Source organism: Scyliorhinus canicula, chromosome 16 (genome assembly GCF_902713615.1).
Source record: "Scyliorhinus canicula chromosome 16, sScyCan1.1, whole genome shotgun sequence".
NCBI lineage: Eukaryota > Metazoa > Chordata > Chondrichthyes > Carcharhiniformes > Scyliorhinidae > Scyliorhinus > Scyliorhinus canicula.
The window spans coordinates 92,718,437-92,741,983 of NC_052161.1; the positions used below are offsets into that span (position 1 = coordinate 92,718,437).

A 23,547-nucleotide genomic window follows, 5' to 3' on the forward strand; every position below is an offset into this window, starting at 1 on the left:
GACCTCTATAAGATCACCCCTAAGCCTCCTACGCTCCAGGGAAAAAAGTCCCAGCCTATCCAGCCTCTCCTTATAGCTTAGACCATTAAGTCCTGGTAGCATCCTCGTAAATATCTTCTGCACTCTTTCTAATTTAACAATATCCTTCCTTTAATAGGGTGACCAGAACTGAACACAGTATTCCATGTGTGGTCTTACCAATGTCTTGTACAACTTCAACAAGATGTCCCAACTTCTGTATTCAATATTCTGACCAATAAAACCGCGCATGCTGAATGCCTTCTTCACCACCCTGTCCACCTGCGACTCCACCTTCAATGAGCTATGAACCTGTATCCCTGTACCTTCATTTATGAAACTCAAGATCCCATTTGTTTTTCCTAATTGTTCTCTCAATATGTCTTCAAAGATCAGTGCACATGAATTGACAGGTTACTGCATACTCTTTAGAACTGTGCTTTGAAGTCTATATTGCTGTGGTGGTGCATCACTTCTGAACTAAATTCTACCTATCACTTGTCTGCCAAAGGACGGAGCCATGGAGAATATCACTGTGCACCATTCTCCAGCCTGAAAAACAAGCAGTTACCACAACTTGTTCAGCGGTCGTAAGCCAATGTTTGATCCTAGCTGAGCCTGAAATTGTGCAGGATTACAGCGGGAAGGAAAGAGAATGGCACCAGGTAAAATGCTCCTTGGGAGAATCGGGGCAGCAGACACGATCAGCCAAATAGCTTCCTTCTGAGATGTACCCTTGTGCCCTTGCTCTTCCATTCACCTTTTGTCCGCTGTTTTGTTTTCTTAAAATCCACATTGAAAAAGTCCCTTACTTGCACTTCATCAAAGAATGGAACTAATCAAGAACAATCTGCCTTTGCAAATCTGTGCTGGTGAATACATAACTATTGTTGATTTTTTCCCTGATCATTATTTCTAATATCCCACCTACCACTGATATTACACTGACTGGTCTGTAACTACCTGATGTGCTTCCTTCAATGAGGGTGCACTCCAAACATCTGGCACCTCCTCTATATCTAAGCTCTTATGTAATTTGACAATGAAATATCTTTCCCCCCTTGTTCTTTTTGATCGTTCTGCTGAATGTGATTTGCATCATCTAAACTGTGGTCGAAAACTAGCCTTCTCCAATCCCTCTGGAATCTCTCTGGAATTCCTCTGTGATCCCTCTCCAATCCCACTCCAATCCGTCTCTAATATCTCTGACAGTGCAGCAGTCCTCCTGCATTGACATTCTGACAGTGAAGCACACCCCCAGTACTGGCCCTCTGACAGCGAAGCACTCCCTCAGTCCTGACCCTCTGACAGTGCAGCACTCCCTCAGTACTGACCCTCTGACAGTGCAGCACTCCCTCAGTACTGACCCTCTGACAGTGCAGCACTCCCTCAGTACTGACCCTCTGACAGTGCGGCACTCCCTCAATACTGACCCTCTGACAGTGCAGCACTCACTCAGTACTGACCCTCTGACAGTGCGGCACTCCCTCAGTACTGACCCTCTGACAGTGCAGCACTCCCTCAGTACTGACCCTCTGACAGTGCAGCACTCCCTCAGTACTGACCCTCCTGACAGTGCAGCACTCCCTCAGTACTGACCCTCTGACAGTGCAGCACTCCCTCAGTACTGACCCTCTGACAGTGCAGCACTCCCTCAGTACTGACCCTCTGACAGTGCAGCACTCCCTCAGTACTGACCCTCTGACAGTGCAGCACTCCCTCAGTACTGACCCTCTGACAGTGCAGTACTCCCTCAGTACTGACCCTCTGACAGTGCAGCACTCCCTCAGTACTGACCCTCTGACAGTGCAGCACTCCCTCAGTACTGACCCTCTGACAGTGCAGCACTCCCTCAGTACTGACCCTCTGACAGTGCAGCACTCCCTCAGTACTGACCCTCTGACAGTGCAGCACTCCCTCAGTACTGACCCTCTGACAGTGCAGCACTCCCTCAGTACTGACCCTCTGACAGTGCAGCACTCCCTCAGTACTGACCCTCTGACAGTGCAGGCACTCCCTCAGTACTGACCCTCTGACAGTGCAGCACTCCCTCAGTACTGACCCTCTGACAGTGCAGCACTCCCTCAGTACTGACCCTCTGACAGTGCAGCACTCCCTCAGTACTGACCCTCTGACAGTGCAGCACTCCCTCAGTCCTGACCCTCTGACAGTGCAGCACTCCCTCAGTGCTGACCCTCTGACAGTGCGGCACTCCCTCAGTGCTGACCCTCTGACAGTGCGGCACTCCCTCAGTACTGACCCTCTGACAGTGCAGCACTCCCTCAGTACTGACCCTCTGACAGTGCAGCACTCCCTCAGTACTGACCCTCTGACAGTGCAGCACTCCCACAGTACTGACCCTCTGACAGTGCAGCACTCCCTCAGTCCTGGCCCTGCGTCAGTTTAAATTACCTGCTCAAGTACTTCAGCTGTGCTTCAAGCCCTGATTTCAACAAAATGATGTTTTAACCTTGGACGTCACATTGTCCGAATTGTGTATTTTAACTAAATGTTGTACTTTTTGATGTGTGGGATGTTAGCTATGGAATGTAACATATTCCTTTTGGATCTGTATTGAGTTAACTGATCTCATTTTATGCTGACAAGCAGCGGATACCTGCCTGTCAGCAGTCTGAGCTAGATGTCAACTCAAATTGCAGAAGAGAACAATGCCTGAATCACAGCACACTCACAATGCAGGGGCATCAACATCGATTGTGATGTTTTTACAAATTTAATGATAAACAATGAAAAGACTAAAATATAAACTTACTCTGTTGTCATCTGAGACACAAGGTCAAATGATGTGAAACCTTCGTTCGAAAAGTTATCTTTATATTGACCCATCTTAATGGCCTCCAACCACTCAGCAACTGTAACGAAGCTGGAAAAATCAGGGATGGTGCGATCGAGCAATGGCAGGGTTACCCTGTGGACAGAATATAATAAATGGACTGATGGGCACAGAACGACCAAAACAACAACATATAGAGTCAGCAATATGGGCAGAAATTCACAAAGCTCAGAGCTGATGTGTTAGGCAGGTTGATTCGATGTGGACTGCACTCGATGCAGGGAAGTTAGAAACAGACGTCTAACACTTGAGAAGATCCAACACTGTTTTATTCAAATATAGAAGTGCTGTACATATTCAGCTGTGGGTCAACACTATACTGATCTGACTGGTGACCTCGTAGTAGCCTGACCAGACTTATTAGCTACATGGTGTTTGCACTTGCTAGCTCGTGGACTCTGAATGTCTCAGTAGCTGGGTCCCGAGAGAACGGGAAACCTAGTGCCCCCTGGCTTTATAGCGGTAGTGTCCTGTCTGGTGATTGGCTGTACTGTGTTGTATGTTTACTGGTCAATCTATGTGTCAATCACTGCCTGTCTGCATCTCATTATATACATGAGTGGATATTATGACAAGAGCTATTCCTGCAATTTGATACACAGGTCCAAGCCACAAGAACATTAAGAGTCACGCTCTGAAACAGTGGAGGTGGGTCACTGTCAGGGTGGAGTTTATTACAAATTCCAGTCTGTTCAGGTGCGGAAACTGAGTCATCTGACAAATAGTGTGACAAGTACTGTGGAGTAAAGTTAAAACACTTTAATTCTTGATTATCCTCTTAAAAGGAAAAATGCCACAAACATTGTTACTGGCATATTTTAATTGGAATAATATCTGCAGAGATAAGGCAACCCACTCCCATTTCAAGAGGAGGAGTGAGGGGAGCAAACTGTCAATGGTGTGAGGGGTCAATGGAGTGAGGGGTCAATGGTGTGAGGGGTCAATGGAGTGAGGGGTCAATGGAGTGATCAGACTGAGGTGTCATTGGAGTGCAGTGTCAATGGGAGTGAGGTGTTAATTGAGTGAGGGGTCAATGGAGTGGGAGGTCAACGGAGTGAGGGGTCAATGGAGTGATAGGACTGAGGTGTCAATGGAGTGAGGTGTCAATGGGAGCGAGGCGTCAATGGGAGTGAGGTGTCAATGGGAGCGAGGGGAGTGACATATCAATGGAATGAGGTGTCACTGGTGAGGGGAGTGAGGTGTCAAAGGGAGTTCGGGGAGTGAGGTGTCAATGGAGTGAGGGGCCAATGGGTGTGTGGTGCCAATGGAAGTTAGGGGAGTGACGTATAAATGGAGTAAGGTGTCAATGGAATGAGGGGTCAATGGAGTGAGGGGTCAGTGGGAGTGAGGGGAGTGACGTGTCAATGGAATGAGGTGTGAATGAAGTGAGGGGAGGGAGGTGTCAATGGAGTGAGGGGTCAATGGGAGCGAAGGGAATGACATGTCAATGAAATTAGGTGTCAATGAAGTGAAGGAGTGAGATGCCAATGGAAGGAGGTGCCAATGGGAGTTCGGGGAGTGAGGTGTCAATGGAGTGAGGGGTCAATGGGTGTACGGTGCCAATGGGAGTTATGGTGGGTGATGTGTCAATGGTGTGAGGGGTCAATGGGAGTGAAGGTACAGAGGGGTCAATGGGAGTTCGGGGCCATTGGGTGTGAGGGTCAATGGGAGTCAGGGGTCAATGGGAGTGAGGGGACAGAGGGGTCAATGTGAGTGAGGGGTCAATGGAAGTTAGGGGTCAAAGGGAGTTAGGGGTTAATGGGAGTGAGGGGACAGATGGGCCAATGTGAGTGAGGGGTCAATGGGAGTGAGACGACAGAATGACCAATGGGACTGAGGGGTCAATGGGAGCTAGGGGCCAATGGGAGTTAGGGGCCAATGGGGGTGAGGGGACAGAGGGGTGAATGGGAGTAAGGGGTGAATACAAGTTAGGGGTCAGTGGGAGTTAGGGGACAATAGGAGTGAGGGGACAGAGGGGTCAATGGGAGTGAGGGGTCAATGGGAGTTAAGGGCCAATGGGATTGAGGGCTATTGGGATTGAGTGGTCAATGGGAGTGAGGGGTCAATGTGAGTTAAGGGTCAATGGGAGTGAGGGTCAATGGGAGCGAGGGGTCAATGGGAGTTGGGATCAATGGGAGTGAGGGGTCAATGGGAGTGAGGGGTCAATGGGAGTGAGGGGTCAATGGGAGTGAGGGGGTCATGGGTTAGGGGTCAATGGGAGTGAGGGGACAGATGGGTCAATGTGAGTGTGGGGTCAATGAGAATTGATGGTCAAGGGGAGTGAGGGGACAGAGGGGTCAATAGGAGTGAGGGGACAGATTGGTCAATGGGAGTGAGAGGTCAATGAGAGTGAGGGGACAGAATGACCAATGGGAGTGAGGGGTCAATGGGAGTTAGGGGCCAATGGGAGGGAGGGAACAGAGGGGTGAATGGCAGTGAGGGGTGAATATGAGTTAGGGGTGAATACGAGTTAGTGGACAATGGGATTGAGGGGACAGAGGGGTCAATAGGAGTGATAGGTCAATGGGATTTTGGGGTCAATGTGAGTTAAGGGTCAATGGGAGTGAGGGCCATTGGGATTGAGGGGTCAATGGGAGTTCAGGGTCAATGGAAGTGAGGGGTCAATGGGAGTTAAGCATCAATGGGAGTTATGGGTCAATGGGAGTGAGGGATCAATGGGAGTGAGGGGTCAATGGGAGTGAGGGGTGAATGGGAGTTAGGGGTCAAAGGGAGTGAAGGGTCAAAGGGAGTGAGAGGTCAATGGGTGTGAGGGGACAGAGGGGTCAATGTGAGTGAAGGGTCAATGGGAGTTGGGGGTCAATGGGAGTGAGGGGACAGAGGGGTTTATGGGAGTTAGGTAACAGATTGGTCAATGGTAGTGAGGGGTCAATGGGAGTGAGGGGACAGAGGGGTGAACGGAAGTGAGGGGGTCACTGGAATGTAGGGGTCAATTGGAGTTAAGGGTCAATGGGAGTGAGGGCCATTGGGGTTGAGGGGAAAATGGAAGTGGGGGTCAATGAGAGTGAGGGGTCAATGGGAGTGAGGGGTCAATGGGAGTGAGGGGTCAATAGGAGTTATGGGTTAATAGGAGTGAGGGGTCAATGGGAGTGAGGGGTCAATGGGAGTGAGGGGTCAATGGGAGTGAGGGGACAGAGGGGTGAATGGGAGTGAGGGGACAGATGGGTCAAAGTGAGTGAAGGGTCAATGGGATTTGGGGGTCAACGGGAGTGAGGGGGCAGAGGGGTTAATGAAAAATGAAAATCGCTTATTGTCACGAGTAGGCTTCAATGAAGTTACTGTGAAAAGCCCCTAGTCGCCACATTCTAGCGCCTGTCCGGGGAGGCTGGTACGGTAATTGAGCGGTGCTGCTGGCCTGCTTGGTCTGCTTTAAAAGCCAGTGATTTAGCCCAGTGAGCTAAACCACCATTGACACCTCACTCCCATTGACACCTCACTCCATTGACACCTCACTCCATTTACACCTCAGTCCTATCACTCCATTGATCCCTCACTCCATTGACCTCCCACTCCATTGACCCCTCAATCAATTAACACCTCACTCCCATTAACACTGCACTCCAATGACACCTCAGTCCGATCACTCCATTGACCCCTCACTCCATTGACCCCTCACACCATTGACACTTCACTCCCCTCACTTGCATTGACACTTTGCTCCTCTCACTCCTCCTCTTGAAATGGGAGTGAAGTGACAGATTAGTCAATGGGAGTGAGGGGTCAATGGGAGTGAGGGGACAGAGGGGTGTGAATGGGAGATAGGGGTCAAAGGGAGTGAGAGGTCAATGGGAGTGGGGGTCAATGGGGATGAGGGGTCAATGGGAGTGAGGGGACAGAAGGATCAATGTGAGTGAAGGTTCAATGGGAGTTGGGGGTCAATGGGAGTGAGGGGACAGAGGGGTGAATGGGAGGGGTCATTGGAATGTAGGGGTCAATTGGAGTTAAGGGTCAATGGGAGTGAGGTCATTGGGACTGAGGGGAAATGGGAGTGAGGTGTCAATGGGAGTGAGGGGTCAATGGGTGTGAGGGGTCAATGGGAGTGAGGGGTCAACAGGAGTTATGGGTTAATGTGAGTGAGGGGTCAATGGGAGTGAGGGGTCAATGGGAGTGAGGGGTCAATGGGATTGGGGGGTCAATGGGAGTTAGGGTCAATGGGAGTGAGGGAACAGAGGGGTTAATGGGAGTGAGGGGACAGATTGGTCAATCGGAGTGAGGGGTCAATGGGAGTGAGGGGACAGAGAGGTGAATGGCAGTGAGGGGTCAATGGGAGTTAGGGGCCAATGGATTTAGGGGTCAATGGGAGTGAGGGGTCATTGGGATTTAGGGGGTCAATGGGAGTTAAGGGTCAATGAGAGTGAGGGCCATTGGGATTTAGGGGTCAATGGGAGTGAGGGGTCAATGGGAGTTAAGGGTCAATGGGAGTTAAGGGTCAATGGGAGTGAGGGATTAATGGGAGTGAGGGGTCAATAGGAGTTATAGGTCAATGGGAGTGAGGGGTCAATGGGAGTTAAGGGTTAATGGGAGTGAGGGGTCAATGGGAGTGAGGGGTCAATGGGAGTGAGGGGTCAATGGGAGTGAATAGCCAATGGGAGCTAAGGATCAATGGGAGTGAGGGGACAGAGGGGTGAATGGGAGCGAGGGGTGAATACGAGTTAGGGGTCAGTGGGAGTTAGGGGACAATAGGAGTGAGGGGACAGAGGGGTCAATGGGAGTGAGGGGTCAATGGGAGTTAAGGGCCAATGGGATTGAGGGCTATTGGGATTGAGTGGTCAATGGGAGTGAGGGGTCAATGTGAGTTAAGGGTCAATGGGAGTGAGGGGTCAATGGGAGTGAGGGGTCAAAGGGAGTGAGGGGGTCAATGGGAGTTAGGGGTCAATGGGAGTGAGGGGACGGGTCAATGGGAGTGAGGGGACAGATGGGTCAATGTGAGTGTGGGGTCAATGAGAATTGATGGTCAAGGGGAGTGAGGGGACAGAGGGGTCAATAGGAGTGAGGGGACAGATTGGTCAATGGGAGTGAGAGGTCAATGAGAGTGAGGGGACAGAATGACCAATGGGAGTGAGGGGTCAATGGGAGTTAAGGGCCACATGGGAGTGAGGGAACAGAGGGGTGAATGGCAGTGAGGGGTGAATATGAGTTAGGGGTGAATACGAGTTAGTGGACAATGGGAGTGAGGGTCAGAGGAGTCAATAGGAGTGATAGGTCAATGGGATTTGGGGTCAATGGGAGTTCAGGGTCAATGGAGTGAGGGCCATTGGGATTGAGGGGTCAATGGGATTGGGGGTCAATGGGAGTTCAGGGTCAATGGAAGTCGAGGGTCAATGGGAGTTAAGCATCAATGGGAGTTATGGGTCAATGGGAGTGAGGGATCAATGGGAGTGAGGGGTCAATGGGAGTGAGGGGTGAATGGGAGTTAGGGGTCAAAGGGAGTGAAGGGTCAAAGGGAGTGAGAGGTCAATGGATGTGAGGGGACAGAGGGGTCAATGGGAGTGAAGGGTCAATGGGAGTTGGTGGTCAATGGGAGTGAGGGGACAGAGGGTTTATGGGAGTTAGGTAACAGATGGTCAATGGTAGTGAGGGGTCAATGGGAGTGAGGGGACAGAGGGGTGAACGGAAGTTGAGGGGGTCACTGGAATGTAGGGGTCAATTGGAGTTAAGGGTCAATGGGAGTGAGGGCCATTGGGGTTGAGGGGAAAATGGAAGTGGGGGTCAATGAGAGTGAGGGGTCACTGGGAGTGAGGGGGTTAATGGCTCTGGGAGTGAGGGGTTAATGGGAGTGAGGGGGGTCAATCGGAGTGAGGGGTCAATGGGAGTGGGAGGTCAATGGAGTGAGGGGTCAATGGGAGTGAGGGGTCAATGGAGTGAGGGGACAGAAGGGTGAATGGGAGTGAGGGGACAGATGGGTCAAAGTGAGTGAAGGGTCAATGGGATTTGGGGGTCAATGGGAGTGAGGGGGCAGAGGGGTTAATGAAAAATGAAAAGCGCTTATGTCACGAGTAGGCTTCAATGAAGTTACTGTGAAAAGCCCCTAGTCGCCACATTCTAGCGCCTGTCTGGGGAGGGCTGGTACGGGTAATTGAACGGTGCTGCTGGCCTGCTTGGTTCTGCTTTAAAAGCCAGTGATTTAGCCCAGTGAGCTAAACCACCATTGACACCTCACTCCCATTGACACCTCACTCCATTGACACCTCACTCCATTTACACCTCAGTCCTATCACTCCATTGACCCCTCACTCCATTGCCTCCCACTCCATTGACCCCTCAATCAATTAACACCTCACTCCCATTGACACTGCACTCCAATGACACCTCAGGTCCGATCACTCCATTGACCCCTCACTCCATTGACCCCTCACACCATTGACACTTCACTCCCCTCACTTGCATTGACACTTTGCTCCTCTCACTCCTCCTCTTGAAATGGGAGTGAAGTGACAGATTAGTCAATGGGAGTGAGGGGTCAATGGGAGTGAGGGGACAGAGGGTGACTAGAGTGGGTGTGAATGGGAGTTAGGGTCAAAGGGAGTGAGAGGTCAATGGGAGTGGGGGTCAATGGGGATGAGGGTGTTCAATGGGAGTGAGTGGACAGAGGGATCAATGTGAGTGAAGGTTCAATGGGAGTTGGGGGTCAATGGGAGTGAGGGGACAGAGGGGTGAATGGGAGGGGTCATTGGAATGTAGGGGTCAATTGGAGTTAAGGGTCAATGGGAGTGAGGTCATTGGGACTGAGGGGAAATGGGAGTGAGGTGTCAATGGGAGTGAGGGTCAATGGGTGTGAGGGGTCAATGGGAGTGAGGGGTCAACAGAGTTATGGGTTAATGTGAGTGAGGGGTCAATGGGAGTGAGGGGTCAATGGGAGTGAGGGGTCAATGGGACTGGGGGTCAATGGGAGTTAGGGTCAATGGGAGTGAGGGAACAGAGGGGTTAATGGGGGTGAGGGGACAGATTGGTCAATCGGAGTGGGGTCAATGGGGGTGAGGGGACAGAGAGGTGAATGGCAGTGAGGGGTCAATGGGAGTTAGGGGCCAATGGAGTTAGGGGGTCAATGGGATGTGAGGGGGTCATTGGGATTTTAGGGGGTCAATGGGAGTTAAGGGTCAATGAGAGTGAGGGCCATTGGGATTTAGGGTCAATGGGAGTGAGGGGTCAATGGGAGTTAAGGTCAATGGAGTGAAGGGTCAAGGGAGTGAGGGATTAATGGGAGTGAGGGGTCATAGGAGTTATAGGTCAATGGAGTGAGGGGTCAATGGGAGTTATGGGTTAATGGGAGTGAGGGGTCAATGGGAGTGAGGGGTCAATGGGAGTGAGGGGTCAATGGGAGTGAGGGGTCAATGGGAGTGAATAGCCAATGGGAGCTAAGGATCAATGGGAGTGAGGGGTCAATGGGAGTGAGGAGTCAATGGGAGCTAAGGGTCAATGGGAGTGAGGGGTCAATGGGAGTGAGGAGTCAATAGGAGTGAGGGGTCAATGGGAGTGAGGGGTCAATGGGGGCTGAGGGTCAATGGGGGCTGAGGGTCAATGGGAGTGAATGGCCAATGGGAGCTAAGGGTCAATGGGAGTGAGGGTCAATGGGAACAAGGAGTCAATGGGAGTGAGGGGTCAATGGGAGTGAGGGGTCAATGGGAGAGAGGAGTCAATGGGAGTGAGGGGTCAATGGGAGCTAAGAGTGAATGGGAGTGAGGGGCCGTTGGAAGTGAGGGGCCGTTGGTAGAGAGCAGTCAATGGGAGTGAGGGGTCAATGGGAGCTAAGAGTGAATGGGAGTGAGGGGCCGTTGGGAGTGAGGGGTCAATGGGAGTGAGAATTGGAAATATTTTTTCACAGTAGAGACTGCTCTCTAACACTTTGGGATGTCTACAACTGAAAGTGTTGGTGCTTGGAACATATTCAAAATACGAGTTCTCAAATGGCCATGGGCCACCAACAGAATTTTCAAGAGAGAAATTTTGAACACACTATTGTTTTTAATCATTTTGTACTTTCATTTTCTTTACTTCATCATATATAAACTATTTACTTCAAATAATGAATGTTCAACTGAGTTCATATCCCATGGTGGTTTTCTTTGCCTTTTGCCATCTGCTCACGCATTACTCCCACTTTCCACACTTTTTCAGCGTTTAACTGACCACTCTTCAGTTAAGATTGGTATTTGCTGAAAGTTACAACAATCAGATCCAGATGTACAATTTCTGTGTGGAATAATACATCACCTGTGATGAGAACGTGTTGGACAAGGATAGACAATGAGCTGTCAACAGTTGAGGAAATACATGACAGATAAATGGTTCTTACCCCGAAGTCAGTGGAGTCACAGCCTTCAGACTATTTGGATTTCTGATCATTTTATCCAAGGTATTCACAATCTGCCCAAATTTGGGTCTGTTATTGCGATCTTTCTGCCAGCAGTCAAGCATTAATTGATGAAGTGCAGTTGGACAGTCCATGGGCGGAGGGAGTCTGTAATCTTGTTCAATAGCATTGATCACCTGTCAAAATAAGCCACATTCACATTTTGCTGTTATGAAGGAAGGAATACTGTCTCCTCACATCATCGCTGCTCAATCATTTAGTCTGTTATCAAAATATTAGGGAGGGAGAAACAAAGCTAATGGTTTGAGTCAAATATGACTGAAGTGAGGTCGAAATGTGATGTGTTTTACACTATTGAAAAGGTAGGACAATGAAAGGTCTGCGTTAGGTGAAAGGGTGGGGGAGGTTAAATAACAAACATGCCATGAAACAAAAGGCAAATGGAAAGCTAATGCTTGGAGTAAAGAAACAAAGCATTGGTCAAGACTAGATGTTAATGTCAGAATAATGGACAGCTTTGCCTTGGAGGACAAAGCCCATGGTCTGAAGTTGTTCAACTCAATGCTGAGTCCAGGACGCTGTGAAGTGCCAAATCGGAAAATGTGGCACCGCTTTTCCAGCTTGACTGGAACATTCCGTAGACTGTGATTGGAAATGTGGGTCTGAGTGCAAGGTTCTGAATTAAAATGGCGAGCCACTGGAAGGCCAGGATCATGCTTGCGGACTGAGTGGAGGGGCCTAGGAAGTGAGGAGGAAGGAAAGTTCAAGCAAAGGAGAAATTCAGCCAAGCGGAGCTGGGGGGGGGGGGGGGGGGGGGGGGGATGTGGATGGGAGTCTTTTGGGCTCTGCGCATGGAATAAGTAGGAAGAAGTGAATCTCCTTCAAACAGAACTGCTGGGTTGTGTCGCGAGGATTAGACATTCATAAGAATCATGGATGTAGGTGGGAAGAGACTGGACAACAGGAAAACAAATAGAGTTAAGGTAGAAAGAAATTACTTCCATGGGGAAGGAACAGGCTGCTATGATGGATCCACCAGGGTGGTCCTGTTTGTGGGTTTTGGGAAGGAATTAGAAGTGGGCAGTGCGGGGTTGGGGCCTATGAGGTTAGAGGCTGTGGAGGGAGGTTCACCAGAGGAGATGAGATCAGTGATAATTCTGGAAATAATGCTTTGATGTTTGGTGGTGAGGTCATGGTCCGGAGGAGGGACAAAGAAGTTGGTGCTCAGCCTCTGCAAGGTGGAGGTTGACAACGTCAGGTTTGATAACAATGACAGAGTTAGCCCTGAGTGAACCATGGCAGGAGATGTGACACAAGCCCTGTTTTCGCCTTTTTCCTCACTGCACAAGGTCCCAAACGCTTCTTCCAAATGAAGCAATGATGTACCTGCACTTCTTTCAATTTAGTGTCAGTATTCACTGCTCACAATACAATTTCACAGAAACATAGAAAACAGGAGCAGGAGGAGACCATTCGGCCCTTCAAGCCTGCTCTCCCATTCATCATGGTCATGGCTGATCATCCAACTTAATTGCCTAATCCCGCCTTCCCTTCATATCCTTTGATCCCCTTTGCCCAAAGTGCTGCATTTAACTGCTCCTTAAAAAAGCACATGTCTAGATTCTCCATTTCTCAGACTAAGGGCGGGATTCTCCCCTACCCGGCGTGACGGAGGGTGCCGGCGTAGGGGAGTGGCGCCAACCACTCAGGGGTCGCGCCTCCTCCAAAGGTGGGGAATTCTCCCCACCTTGGGGGCCAGCCCCGCGCGGAGCAGTTTGGACCGGTATAGCTGGCGCAAAACACCCGGCGCAGTCGGAAGCGGGGCTGGCCAAAAGGCTTCGGCGGTCGGCGCATGCGCCGGCAGTGACGTCAGCGGCAGCTGGCCGCTGACCTCACTGCCGGCGCATGCGCGATGCGGGGTCTCCTCCGCGTCCGCCATGGCGGAGGCCGTGGCGGCGCGAAGGAGAAAGAGTGCCCCACGGCACGGCCCCGCGGAGGTGAGCGGGGGCCCCGATCGCGGGCCAGCCTCCGTGGGGCACCCCCCCGGGTCCGATCGCCCCCCGCCCCCCCCAGGACCCCGGGGGCCCGCTCGCGCCGCTGAGTCCGCCGGTTCCGAGGTGGTGTACACCTCGGCGGCGGGAGGAAGGCCTCCCGCGGCGGGACTTCGGCCCATCCGGCCGGAGATTAAGGTTAATTGTTAAAAAAAGAAATCCCGCCGGCGCCAGCTGTTTTCACAGGCTGCCGGCGGGATTTGCACAACGCCGGTTTTTTACCGGCGGGAGAATTAGGAGACCTGCGGGAGCGGAAATCACGCCGCTTCCCGCCAATTCTCCGACCCTGCGTGGGGTCGGAGAATCCCGCCCTAAGTGTGGATGCCGGGGCAGGACTCGTGGATTTCCACGGCAGCAAAACTTTTGCTGCACCTGGACTGATTCAGCGACCGTTGAGGGGCGAGCACCGGCGCTATGTGGAACACGACCGATTCTAAATGAAAAATGATGTCTAATTCACCGGGTCCGTGATTGACAAGCTGCAGCCGCATATACACATTTCATTCCCCACACACACCATATCGGCCAACAAGATGGCACTGGTTGCGCTGGAGCATGCACATCGCATTGATAGGACGGCTGGGGTCAGAGAGAGCACCGAGGGGGGTGGCCTGGGGGGATACCCATACGACCCGTGGCACTAAGTTCAAAGTGGGCAGTCAGCAGTGTGTGCAGCTGCATGGCAGCCTTGCAGACCGTGGCAATTCGTTTCCACCCACCCCGACCTCTCAACCCACCTTCTGGCCAACCCCGCTACTCCCTCGGCCCTGGTGCAAGCCCCCCGTCCTTGGCAGAAGGGCCCCCCCCCCCGGCCAGAGGCATAACTGTCAGCACACTATGGCGACGTTGGCCACTTTCCGTAACCCCTCTCTCCCCCTCAGCAAACCAGGCACCAGTTTCATGGTTTTTGAACCTCGACACCGCGAATCCCTCTGGTGGAGGTGGAGAATCGCAGAGGTCCTGGAGATACCAGGTTAGGCCTACTAATGATATGCAAACGGCGTTTATTGTACGTGCGGAGCGGAACATATTGACGCCGCTGTCGAAGCCCCGGAGAATTGTGACTTTGCATAGATCCAGCGCCTGCCACAATCTTGGCGTCAAAACCGATTCTCCATCCAAACGCCTGGTTTTACCCTCAAGTACGTCCTGTGGTAATGAATTCCACAGGCTCACCTCTCTTTGTGTGAAGACATTGCTCTTCATCCCTGTCCTAAATGGTTTACCCCGTATCCTCAGACTGTGACCCCTGGTTCTGGACTCCCCCACCATCGGGAACATCCTTCCTGCATCTGCACTGTCTGGTCCTGTTAGAATTTTCTTGGTTTCTATGAGATCCCTCCTCATTCTTCTGATCTCCAGCGAATACAATCCTAACCGACTAAATCTCTGCTCATACATCAGTCCCGCTATCCCAGGAATCAGTCTGGTAAACCTTCACTGCCCTCCTTCCAGAGCAAGAATATTGGGCGGGATTCTCCGTTACAGAGACTAAGTGCTGACGCTGGGACTGAATCGATGGTGTTCCACAACCACGGAATCGGCGCTGGTCTTGAGAAATTCAGGATCCGTTAATGGGCTAGCGTGTGAAACTAGAGGAATTCCAATGGAAAGCGATGTCCAATTTGCCAGGGTTGGGAATGGCTGACAAGCTGCAGCTGAATATAAACACTCCAGTCCACCACACACACTCATTCAGGCCTACTTGGTGGCAGCCCGACAAGTGGCAATACGGTTCACAAATGCAGAGTTCGAGACCTTTCTGGACACTGCAGAGGAGGGGTGGTCCACCCTATCCTCCAGGGTGAGAAGGAGGCTGCTACCCACCGCCGTACACCAGGCCTGGGCGCAGGTGGCAGAGGCCATGAGCGCTGTGGGCCTCACCGCCAGGACCGGCCAGCTGTGCCACAAGAAGCTGCACGACCTCCTCAGGGCAGCATGGTGCCCCTGGCATCAACCCCTGTCCCACATACCCGTAACTGCCCCCCCCACTGCCACCACCCATTCCTCCCCCCCCCCCCCCCCCCCCCCCCCCCCCCCCGCCCCCAGGAGGGTGACCAAAACCCGTTGGCAGTTTGTTCACACCCCACCCTGCGCCACATGTCAGCACCCATACCGGTCACCAAGGCTGGGTGCCCTGTTCACTAAGCCCACCACTGTGCCACCTGTGTCCGACTGCCTAACACTGTGCATGTTCTCTTCCCCCCTGCCCCCCACCAGGGGAAGGTGGCCCATAACCACAGAAAGAAAGAGAAGACTGGAGGGAGCTCGCTGGACCTACAGCCTCTCACTGTCGTGGAGTGGCGGGCACTGGACCTGGTCAGTGGGCCTGGGAGAGGACAGTCGCCGAGGTGGAGGTCAGCATTGGGGAAACAAGTGAGGCCCCGCTGAGTTGTGGTGTCCCTATGGCACATGTGGCATAACCTCCAGTCCACCCACACAGAACCCCACCACCCACAGACCACTCTAACCCCAGCACACCACCTCCTCCTCACCACCCGAAGCCCAGAACACCACCACCACACACCATCCCTGCACACCCACAGCACCCCACCCCAGTACACCACCTCCCCCACAACATCCCAATCCCCATATACCATCCCAATCCCACTGCCCCCCACACCACTCCAACCCCCACACCCCGCCATATCCACTCCATCCCAACACCCCTACACCACCACCCCAACTATATCTTGTGTCTTGCAGGATCACCTGCTGACAAGATGGGCCCCTCTGGGTTCCCCTGTCCTGGCCATAACCACAGGACACAAGTGGGCAGCACGGTAGCATTGTGGATAGCACTATTGCTTCACAGCTCCAGGGTCCCAAGTTCGATTCCGGCTTGGGTCACTGTCTGTGCGGAGTCTGCACATCCTCCCCGTGTGTGCGTGGGTTTCCTCCGGGTGCTCCAGTTTCCTCCCACAGTCCAAAGATGTGCAGGTTAGGTGGATTGGCCATGATAAATTGCCCTTAGTGTCCCAAATTGCCCTTAGTGTTGGGTGGAGGTTATGGGGATAGGGTGGAGGTGTTGACTTTGGGTAGGGCGCTCTTTCCAGGAGCCGGTGCAGACTTGATGGGCCAAATGGTCTCCTTCTGCAATGTAAATTCTATGATAATCTATGACATGTCCAGCGAGGAGGAGCGGCGCAAGCCCCAAAGCGCCAGCCCGCGACACCCCGGAGCGACTTCTCAACATAGCTGTCTCCAACATTCTCCACCGTCCCAGAGACACTCACCTCGGTTGGGCATGTTAGTTAAGAGGCTCCTGGGCATTATCTGGTGTGTACCACGCATATGCAGCGGTACATCAGGTGGAGGTAGGAACCCGCGAGAGGGCGGACGGGTTTCGGGCTTCTGCAGACAGTGGTCCCATCGATGCTGGAGATGCAGACACAGAGCCAGGGACCATGAGGGATTGTCAGCAAACATACATAGGCCCAATTCCCTACAAACCCATAACCCCACCTAACTTTGGACACCAAGGGACAATTTAGCATTGGCCAATCCACCTAATGGGCACATGTTTGGACTTGGGTCCATCTGGTTCACTAATGCCTTTTAGGGAAGGAAATCTGCCATCCTTAAGTGGTCTGGCCTACATATAATTCTAGACCCACAGCAATGGGGTTGAGTCTTAAATGCCCTCTGAAGTGGCTCAGCAAGTCACTCGATTGTATTAAACTGCTGCAAAGTCTATAAGGAATTAAACTGGAAGGCCAATCGACCAAGGCTTTTGTAATCTATTCCTCGATTGATAAAGACAAGTGTCCCATATGCCTTTTTCATCACCCTATTAACCTGCCCTTCCGCCTCAGAGATCTATGGACAAATACGCCAAGGGCCACTTGTTCCTCGGAACTTCCCAGTGTCAGGCCATTCATTGAATACTTCCTTGTCAAATTACTCCTTCCAAAGTGTATCACCTCACACTTTTCAGGGTTAAATTCCATCAGTCACTTTTCTGCCCATTTGACCATCCCGTCTATATCTTCCTGTAACCCAAGAAACTCAACCTCACTGTTAACCACCCAGCCTATCTTTGTGTCATCCTTAAACTTACTGATCCTACCCCCACATAGTCATCTCTGTTGTTTATATAAATGACAAACAATAGGGGACCCAGCACTGGACACTGGTTTCCAGTCACTAAAACAGCCGTCTGTCATCCCACTCTCTCCTACAGCTCAGCCAATTTTGAATGTACCTTATCTAGTTATCCTGTATCCCATGTGCATTTTCCTTCTTTATAAGTCTCCCGTGTGGGACCTTGTCAAAGGCTTTGCTGAAATCCATGTAAATTACATCAACTGCAGTATCCCCATTGACCCCCATTTGTTGGGCATGATCTCTCTCTGCCAAAGCCATGCCGTCTATTCCTCCTCAAACCTTGCCTCTTCAAGTGGAGAAAGATTCTCTCCATTAGCTTCCCCACCATTGACGTGAAGCTCACTGGTCTGTAGTTCCTTGGTTTAACTCTGCAACCTTTCTTAAATAGTGGGACAACATTAGCTGTTCTCCAGTCCTCTGACAGCTCCGTCATGGCAAGAGAGGAATTTAAAATTTGGTTAGAGTCCCTGCAATCTCCTCCCTTGCCTCATCATGGGACGCAATTCATTCAGACCTGGAGATTTGTCCACTATTAAGCTGCCAAAACCTTGCCACTCCCTGTGACAATTTGCTCAAGAACCTCACAGTCTCTCTCCCTGAGTTCCATACCTACCTCCTCATTCTCTTGGGTGAAGACAGATGTGAAGTATTCATTCAGCACCCTACCAATGTCCTCTGGCTCCGCCCACAGATTTCTTCCTTGGTCACTAATGTACCGACTCTTTTCCCGGTTATCATCTTTCCATTGATATACTTATAGAATATCTTGGGAGTTTCCCTACTTTAACCAGCTATAACTTTCTCATATCCCCTCTTTGCTCTCCAAATTTCTTACTTAAGCTCCCTCCTGTACTTTCTGTACTCCACTAATGCCTTCGTTGATTTGCTCCCCTTGTACTTGCTAAAAGCCTCTTGTTTCCTCATCGTATCCTGAATGTATCTGGCCATCCATGGATCTCTGGGTTTGTTACTCTTTTCGATTACCCTCGGAGGAACATGTTGGGCCTGTACCCTCTCCATTTCCTTTTTGAATGCCCCCCACTGCACTTCTGTAGATTTCCTCACAAGTAACTCTTTCCAGTTTATCATGGTCAGATCCTGCTGACACGGGAGTGGTTTGCGTGTTTTTTACGCTGGCGTCGGGCCATCGCGCCAATTCGGGAGAGTCCAGCCTCTAATGTTTGATGTCATCTAATTTTTGAAAGTGCATAATAAACGAAGCCCATGAATTGTAGAACCCTTCCATCCTTCCCCTCAAACTTCACCTTCTCGAGTGTTAAAAACTCCAATAGACCTCCCCACCACATCAGGGCACAGGGTGGTCAAACTGACCTCCAGCCCAACAGGATCCGCCTTCGGACGATCAGCAATGCGAAGGCTAAATCTGCCTTCTGCCTCCGCACCCATTTCCAACCCTGGCCGATCCGATACCCCGAAAATGGCCTCCAGAGGACCCGGTTCCAGCCCCACACGTACCACCTTTGAAATTACCCTGAACACCTCCCTCCAGTACCCCTCCAGCTTTGGACAGGACCAAAATATATGAATGTGGTTTGCGGGGCCCCCCCCGCAATGTTCACAAACAAACTCTACCCCCTCAAAGAGTTGGTTCATCCTCGCCTTTGTCAGGTGTGCCCTATACACCACCTTCAGCTGTATCAGCTCCAACCTCGCGCACAAAGTTGAGACATTTACCCTCTATTGCACCTCACATCACAACCCCTCCTCCATGCTTTCGCGCAACCTTTCCTCCAACTTTGCATTAATCCCCTACAGCGGTGCCTTCTCTATCCTATTATTATTTTTACACATCTCTGCGAACTGTGCGCATACTGTCTCCTCAATTTTCTGCTGAGTATTTGGGGGTCTATAATAAATATCTAGCAATGTGTCTGTCCCTTTTTTATTCCTTGGCTCTGGGACATCACTGCAGGAGTTCCTCAGGGTAGTATCTTAGGCCCAATCATCTTTAGCTGCCCAATCATCAGTAGTTGGCACTGCTGCTTCACAGCGCCAGGGACCCGGTTTCAATTCCGGCCTTGGGTGACTGTGTGGAATTTGCACATTCTCCACGTGACTGCGTGGGTTTCCTGCGTGTTCTCCAGTTCCCTCCCACAGTCCAAAGATGTGCAGGTTAGGTGGATTGGCTCTTAGTTGCCAAAAGGTTAGGTGGGGTTACTGAGTTACGCCATTGGATTGGGACGTGGGCCTAGCTAAGGTTCTCTTTGCAAGGCTGTTGCAGACTTGATGGGCCGAATGGCCTCCTTCTGCACTGTTGCGATTCTATGATGACTGATTCTATAACCTTCCTTAAATTAGGAAACCAAAACAGCACATAATATTCTAAATATGGGTGGGAACCAGAGCACCCCGAGGTAACCATGCAGACATGGAGACAAAGTGCAAACTCCACACAGACACCCAAGGCCGGAATTGAACCCGTGTCCCTGGCGCAGTGAGGCTGCAGTGCTAACCACTGTGCCACCATGCTGCCCCAATTTGCATTGGTAGCAGTAGAATGGAGTGTTACTAGATTGGTGCCTATGGGATGAGAGGGTTGTCCAATGATGAAATGCTGCGTAAATTGGGTCCCTGAGGTCTAGAAGAATGAGAGGTGATCCCACTGAAGCATACACACTTCTGAACGGGTGTAGGAAGGTTGACATTGAGAGATTGTTGTCCCTGGCTGTGGATTTTAGAACACAGGTGCACAACCCCGGGGTATGGGGGCGATCATTTAGGACTGAGATGACGAGGGATGGCTTCATTTAAAGAGTTGAGAATCTTTGCAAACAGAAAGTTGTGAATGCTCCAGGATTGAATGCATTTAAGGCTGGGATAGACAGGTCTGTCAGTGAATCAAAGGATAAGGGAGTGGGTGGGAAGGTGGAGTTGAAGCCGAGGATGAACCTTCAATGTCAGAGCAGCCTCAATGGGTTGGTTGGTCTACACACCAGCCAGTTTAATATCAGCAGTGGAGAGGCAAATTCATCTGAATACTGAACATCAAAGATCACAGCATTGAAAATAGATAGAAAATTGAATAGAAAAATATAACATACATCTTGATTGGTCATGTCCCAGTAAGGTCTCTCCCCATAGGACATCACTTCCCACATGACTATGCCGTAACTCCAAACATCACTGGCTGAAGTGAACTTCCTGTATTGAATAGCCTCTGGTGCTGTCCACCGTATTGGAATCTTCCCTCCCTGAAAACAGAGAGAAGACATTTCAAACCTTACATCTAACAACATTCCATTTTGTTTGGGGTACATCAAAGCTGTCACTTCACTTACCCAACACCCCCAAAGCTTGAAACCATTAATTTCACATTTCACACAGACATATTGCTCTCATAGCAATGGTCTATACTTTAAATAACAAATGTACCTAAAGCGCAGCTGCATGTTTCTGGGAGCTTTGAAGATGTACAATTTGAAAACAAACTTCCGATGTTGTAAAATAAATACAATACTGGCCGAAATGTTCCCATCAACGTTAGAACCATACCACTTGCCTCCTTCTGATTTTCTGGCCAATCTTCCAATGGTGGATCTTGCAGAATTCAGCCAGTGCAGGAAACCTCAGAGACATCAGCAAAGGAAATGCACAGAGAAGGGAATCCCCTTTTTATGGAACTAGTTGTTAACTCCCCCCTAACACACTGAAAGCTTTGGACATTTAAGCTGCATTTCTGAGTGCTAGTGAATGAGTGCCGAAGGGTAAGTGAGTTAAGTGTGTAAAGGGGTATGGTCAATGAGGTAAGTGGGCAAATGGGCAGTGGGATAACTGGGTAAGGTGGCACCTGGATAAGGTGATTAAGTTTGGACAGATGAGATTGGGGGGAATCGGGCTCAGTACACAGGAAGTCAGGTGATGGGGTTCACCAGGTTAGATCGGTGGGTCAGAGTGCCAAGAAGGTAGTTAGGGTGGGTGGGGTGTCAATTATCCAGGTAATGGTCTACCCCCTTATCCTCAGACTGTGACCCCTGGTTCTGGACACTCCCACCATTGGGAACATCCTACCTGCATCTACCCTGTCTGATCCTGGTAGAATTGTATAGGTTTCTATGAGATACCCCCTCATTCTTCTAAACTCCAGTGAATACAATCCTCACCGATTCAATCTCTACTCAAACATCAGTCCCGCCATCCCAGGTATCAGTCTAATAAACCTTCTCTGCACTCCCTCTAGAGCCAGAACATCCTTCCCCAGATAAGGAGACCAAAACTGTACTCAATATTCAAGGTGTGGCCTCACCAAGACCCTGTATAATTGCAGTAAGACATCCCTGCTCCTGTACTCGAATTGTCTCACCATGAAGGCCAACCTACTATTCTTTCTTATATTACAGAGATGTAATATAGATATTACTCATTTGTATTGCCGAGTTGTATTTAACTTGATGCTAAACAGTCAAAGTCTTCCAGTTGATGACAAATTATTTATTGATTGACAAAATAATATGCTTGTGAGTCCTTTCACTTTAATACTTTGACAAGTAATAGAATTAACTAAGATTAGATTAAACTAAAAATTAAGATAATACACTACACTTTGAGCTGGTCATGTCTATACTCTAGGTGCACTACACAGACACTAACCTACAGAAAGAGCGGGAAACTCCTTATATAGTTCCTGTTAGTGTTGCCATCTAGTGATCATCTGACTGTACTAACTGCACATCAACGAATCATTAACATATACAGAGATCACTACATTCTTCAGCACATTATTCAGCGCCTACTGCACCTGCATGCTTACCTTCAATAACTGGTGTACGAGGACACCCAGATCTTGTTGCACATTTCCCTGTCCTAATCTATGGCCATTCAGATAATAATGTGCCTCCCTTTTTTGCTACCAAAGTGGATAATCTCTCATTTATCCAAATTATTCTGCATCTGCCATTCATTTCCCCACTCACTCAACTTTTAAAAATTATTATTTTTGTATTTTTTTATAAATTTAGAGTACCCAAATATTTTTTTCCAATTAAGAGTCAATTTAGCATGGCCAATCCACCTACCCTGCACATCTTTGGGTTGTGGGAAGAATGTGCAAACTCCACACGGACAGTGACCCATGGCTGGGATCGAACCCGGGTCCTCAGCGGAGTGAAGCAGCAGTGCTAACCACTATGCCACCATGCTCCCCAACTCAACTTTTAAAAAATAAATTTACAGCACCCATTTCTTTTTTCCAATTAAGGGGAAATCAACGTAGCCAATTCACCTACCCTGCACATCTTTGGGTTCTGGGGGTGAGACCCACACAGACATGGGGAGAATGTGCAAACTCCACACAGACAGTGACCCCGGGGCTGGGATCGAACCTGGTCCTCGGCGGCGTGAGGCAGCAGAGCTCACCACTCGCCTCTGTGCCGCCTACACTCAACTTGTCCAAATCACATTGAAAGATCTCTGCATCCTCCTGACAGCTCACCCTCCCACCCAGCTTTGTGTCATTTGCAAATAATGAGGTATTACATTTTGTTCGCTCATCTAAATCATTAATATATATTGAATACCTGGGGTCATAGCGCCGATCCCTTCAGTGCCCCACTAGTCACTGCCTGCGTACAACCGAACTGTGTTGGGACCAGTGTTCTTACAAGCCAAATGACTAGGGAAGTAGAGAGGGCTTTAAACTAAATAGATGGGGGATGTTCTGGAGAGAGGATACCTAGGCTTCAAGGAAAAGGAGATGGCAGCATTGAAAGGCGGTTATTTAAGTTATGATACCCAGAGTGTGACAGGAAGGGACAAGGTGTACAAACATAAAGCACAGCAGCAAATATATTCAAAGCAGGAAAATGGTAAAATGGCAAAATTAATGGCTCTTTACCTAAATGCACCTAGTATTCAGCACAAAATATATGGGTTCATTGCACAAATTGAGGTTAATGGGCATAATCTTAAAGCCATTACATAGACGTGATTACAAGGAGATCAAAGCTGGGATTATATATTCAGGGGTATGTGACATTTTGTAAGGACAGGCAGGAAGCAAAGGGTGGTGGGGTAGCTTTGTTAATATGACATGGGATAAGTGCAATAGCAAGAAATAATCTTGGATTCAAAGATGTAGAATCCATATGGGTGGAGGCAAGATGTAACAAGGGGATGAAGACTCTGGTGGGAGACACTGGCCCCCAAACAGTAGTTATACTGCAGGATGGAGA

The 23,547-nt window shown here is 50.1% G+C and overlaps 1 protein-coding gene across 2 annotated transcripts in view; it reads right to left on the reverse strand.

The window, feature by feature from the left end:
- LOC119979364 (ephrin type-B receptor 2) overlaps positions 1–23,547 on the reverse strand; it is a 715,489-nt gene that overhangs the window by 5,266 nt on the left and 686,676 nt on the right. For both annotated transcript variants that reach the window (XM_038821482.1, XM_038821481.1), the window contains 3 exons: positions 20,422–20,571; positions 11,184–11,377; positions 2,792–2,947 (listed from right to left, as the gene is read on the reverse strand). In XM_038821482.1, coding sequence (XP_038677410.1) covers positions 2,792–2,947; positions 11,184–11,377; positions 20,422–20,571 — 500 coding nt within the window. The remainder of the gene's footprint in view (positions 1–2,791; positions 2,948–11,183; positions 11,378–20,421; positions 20,572–23,547) is intronic.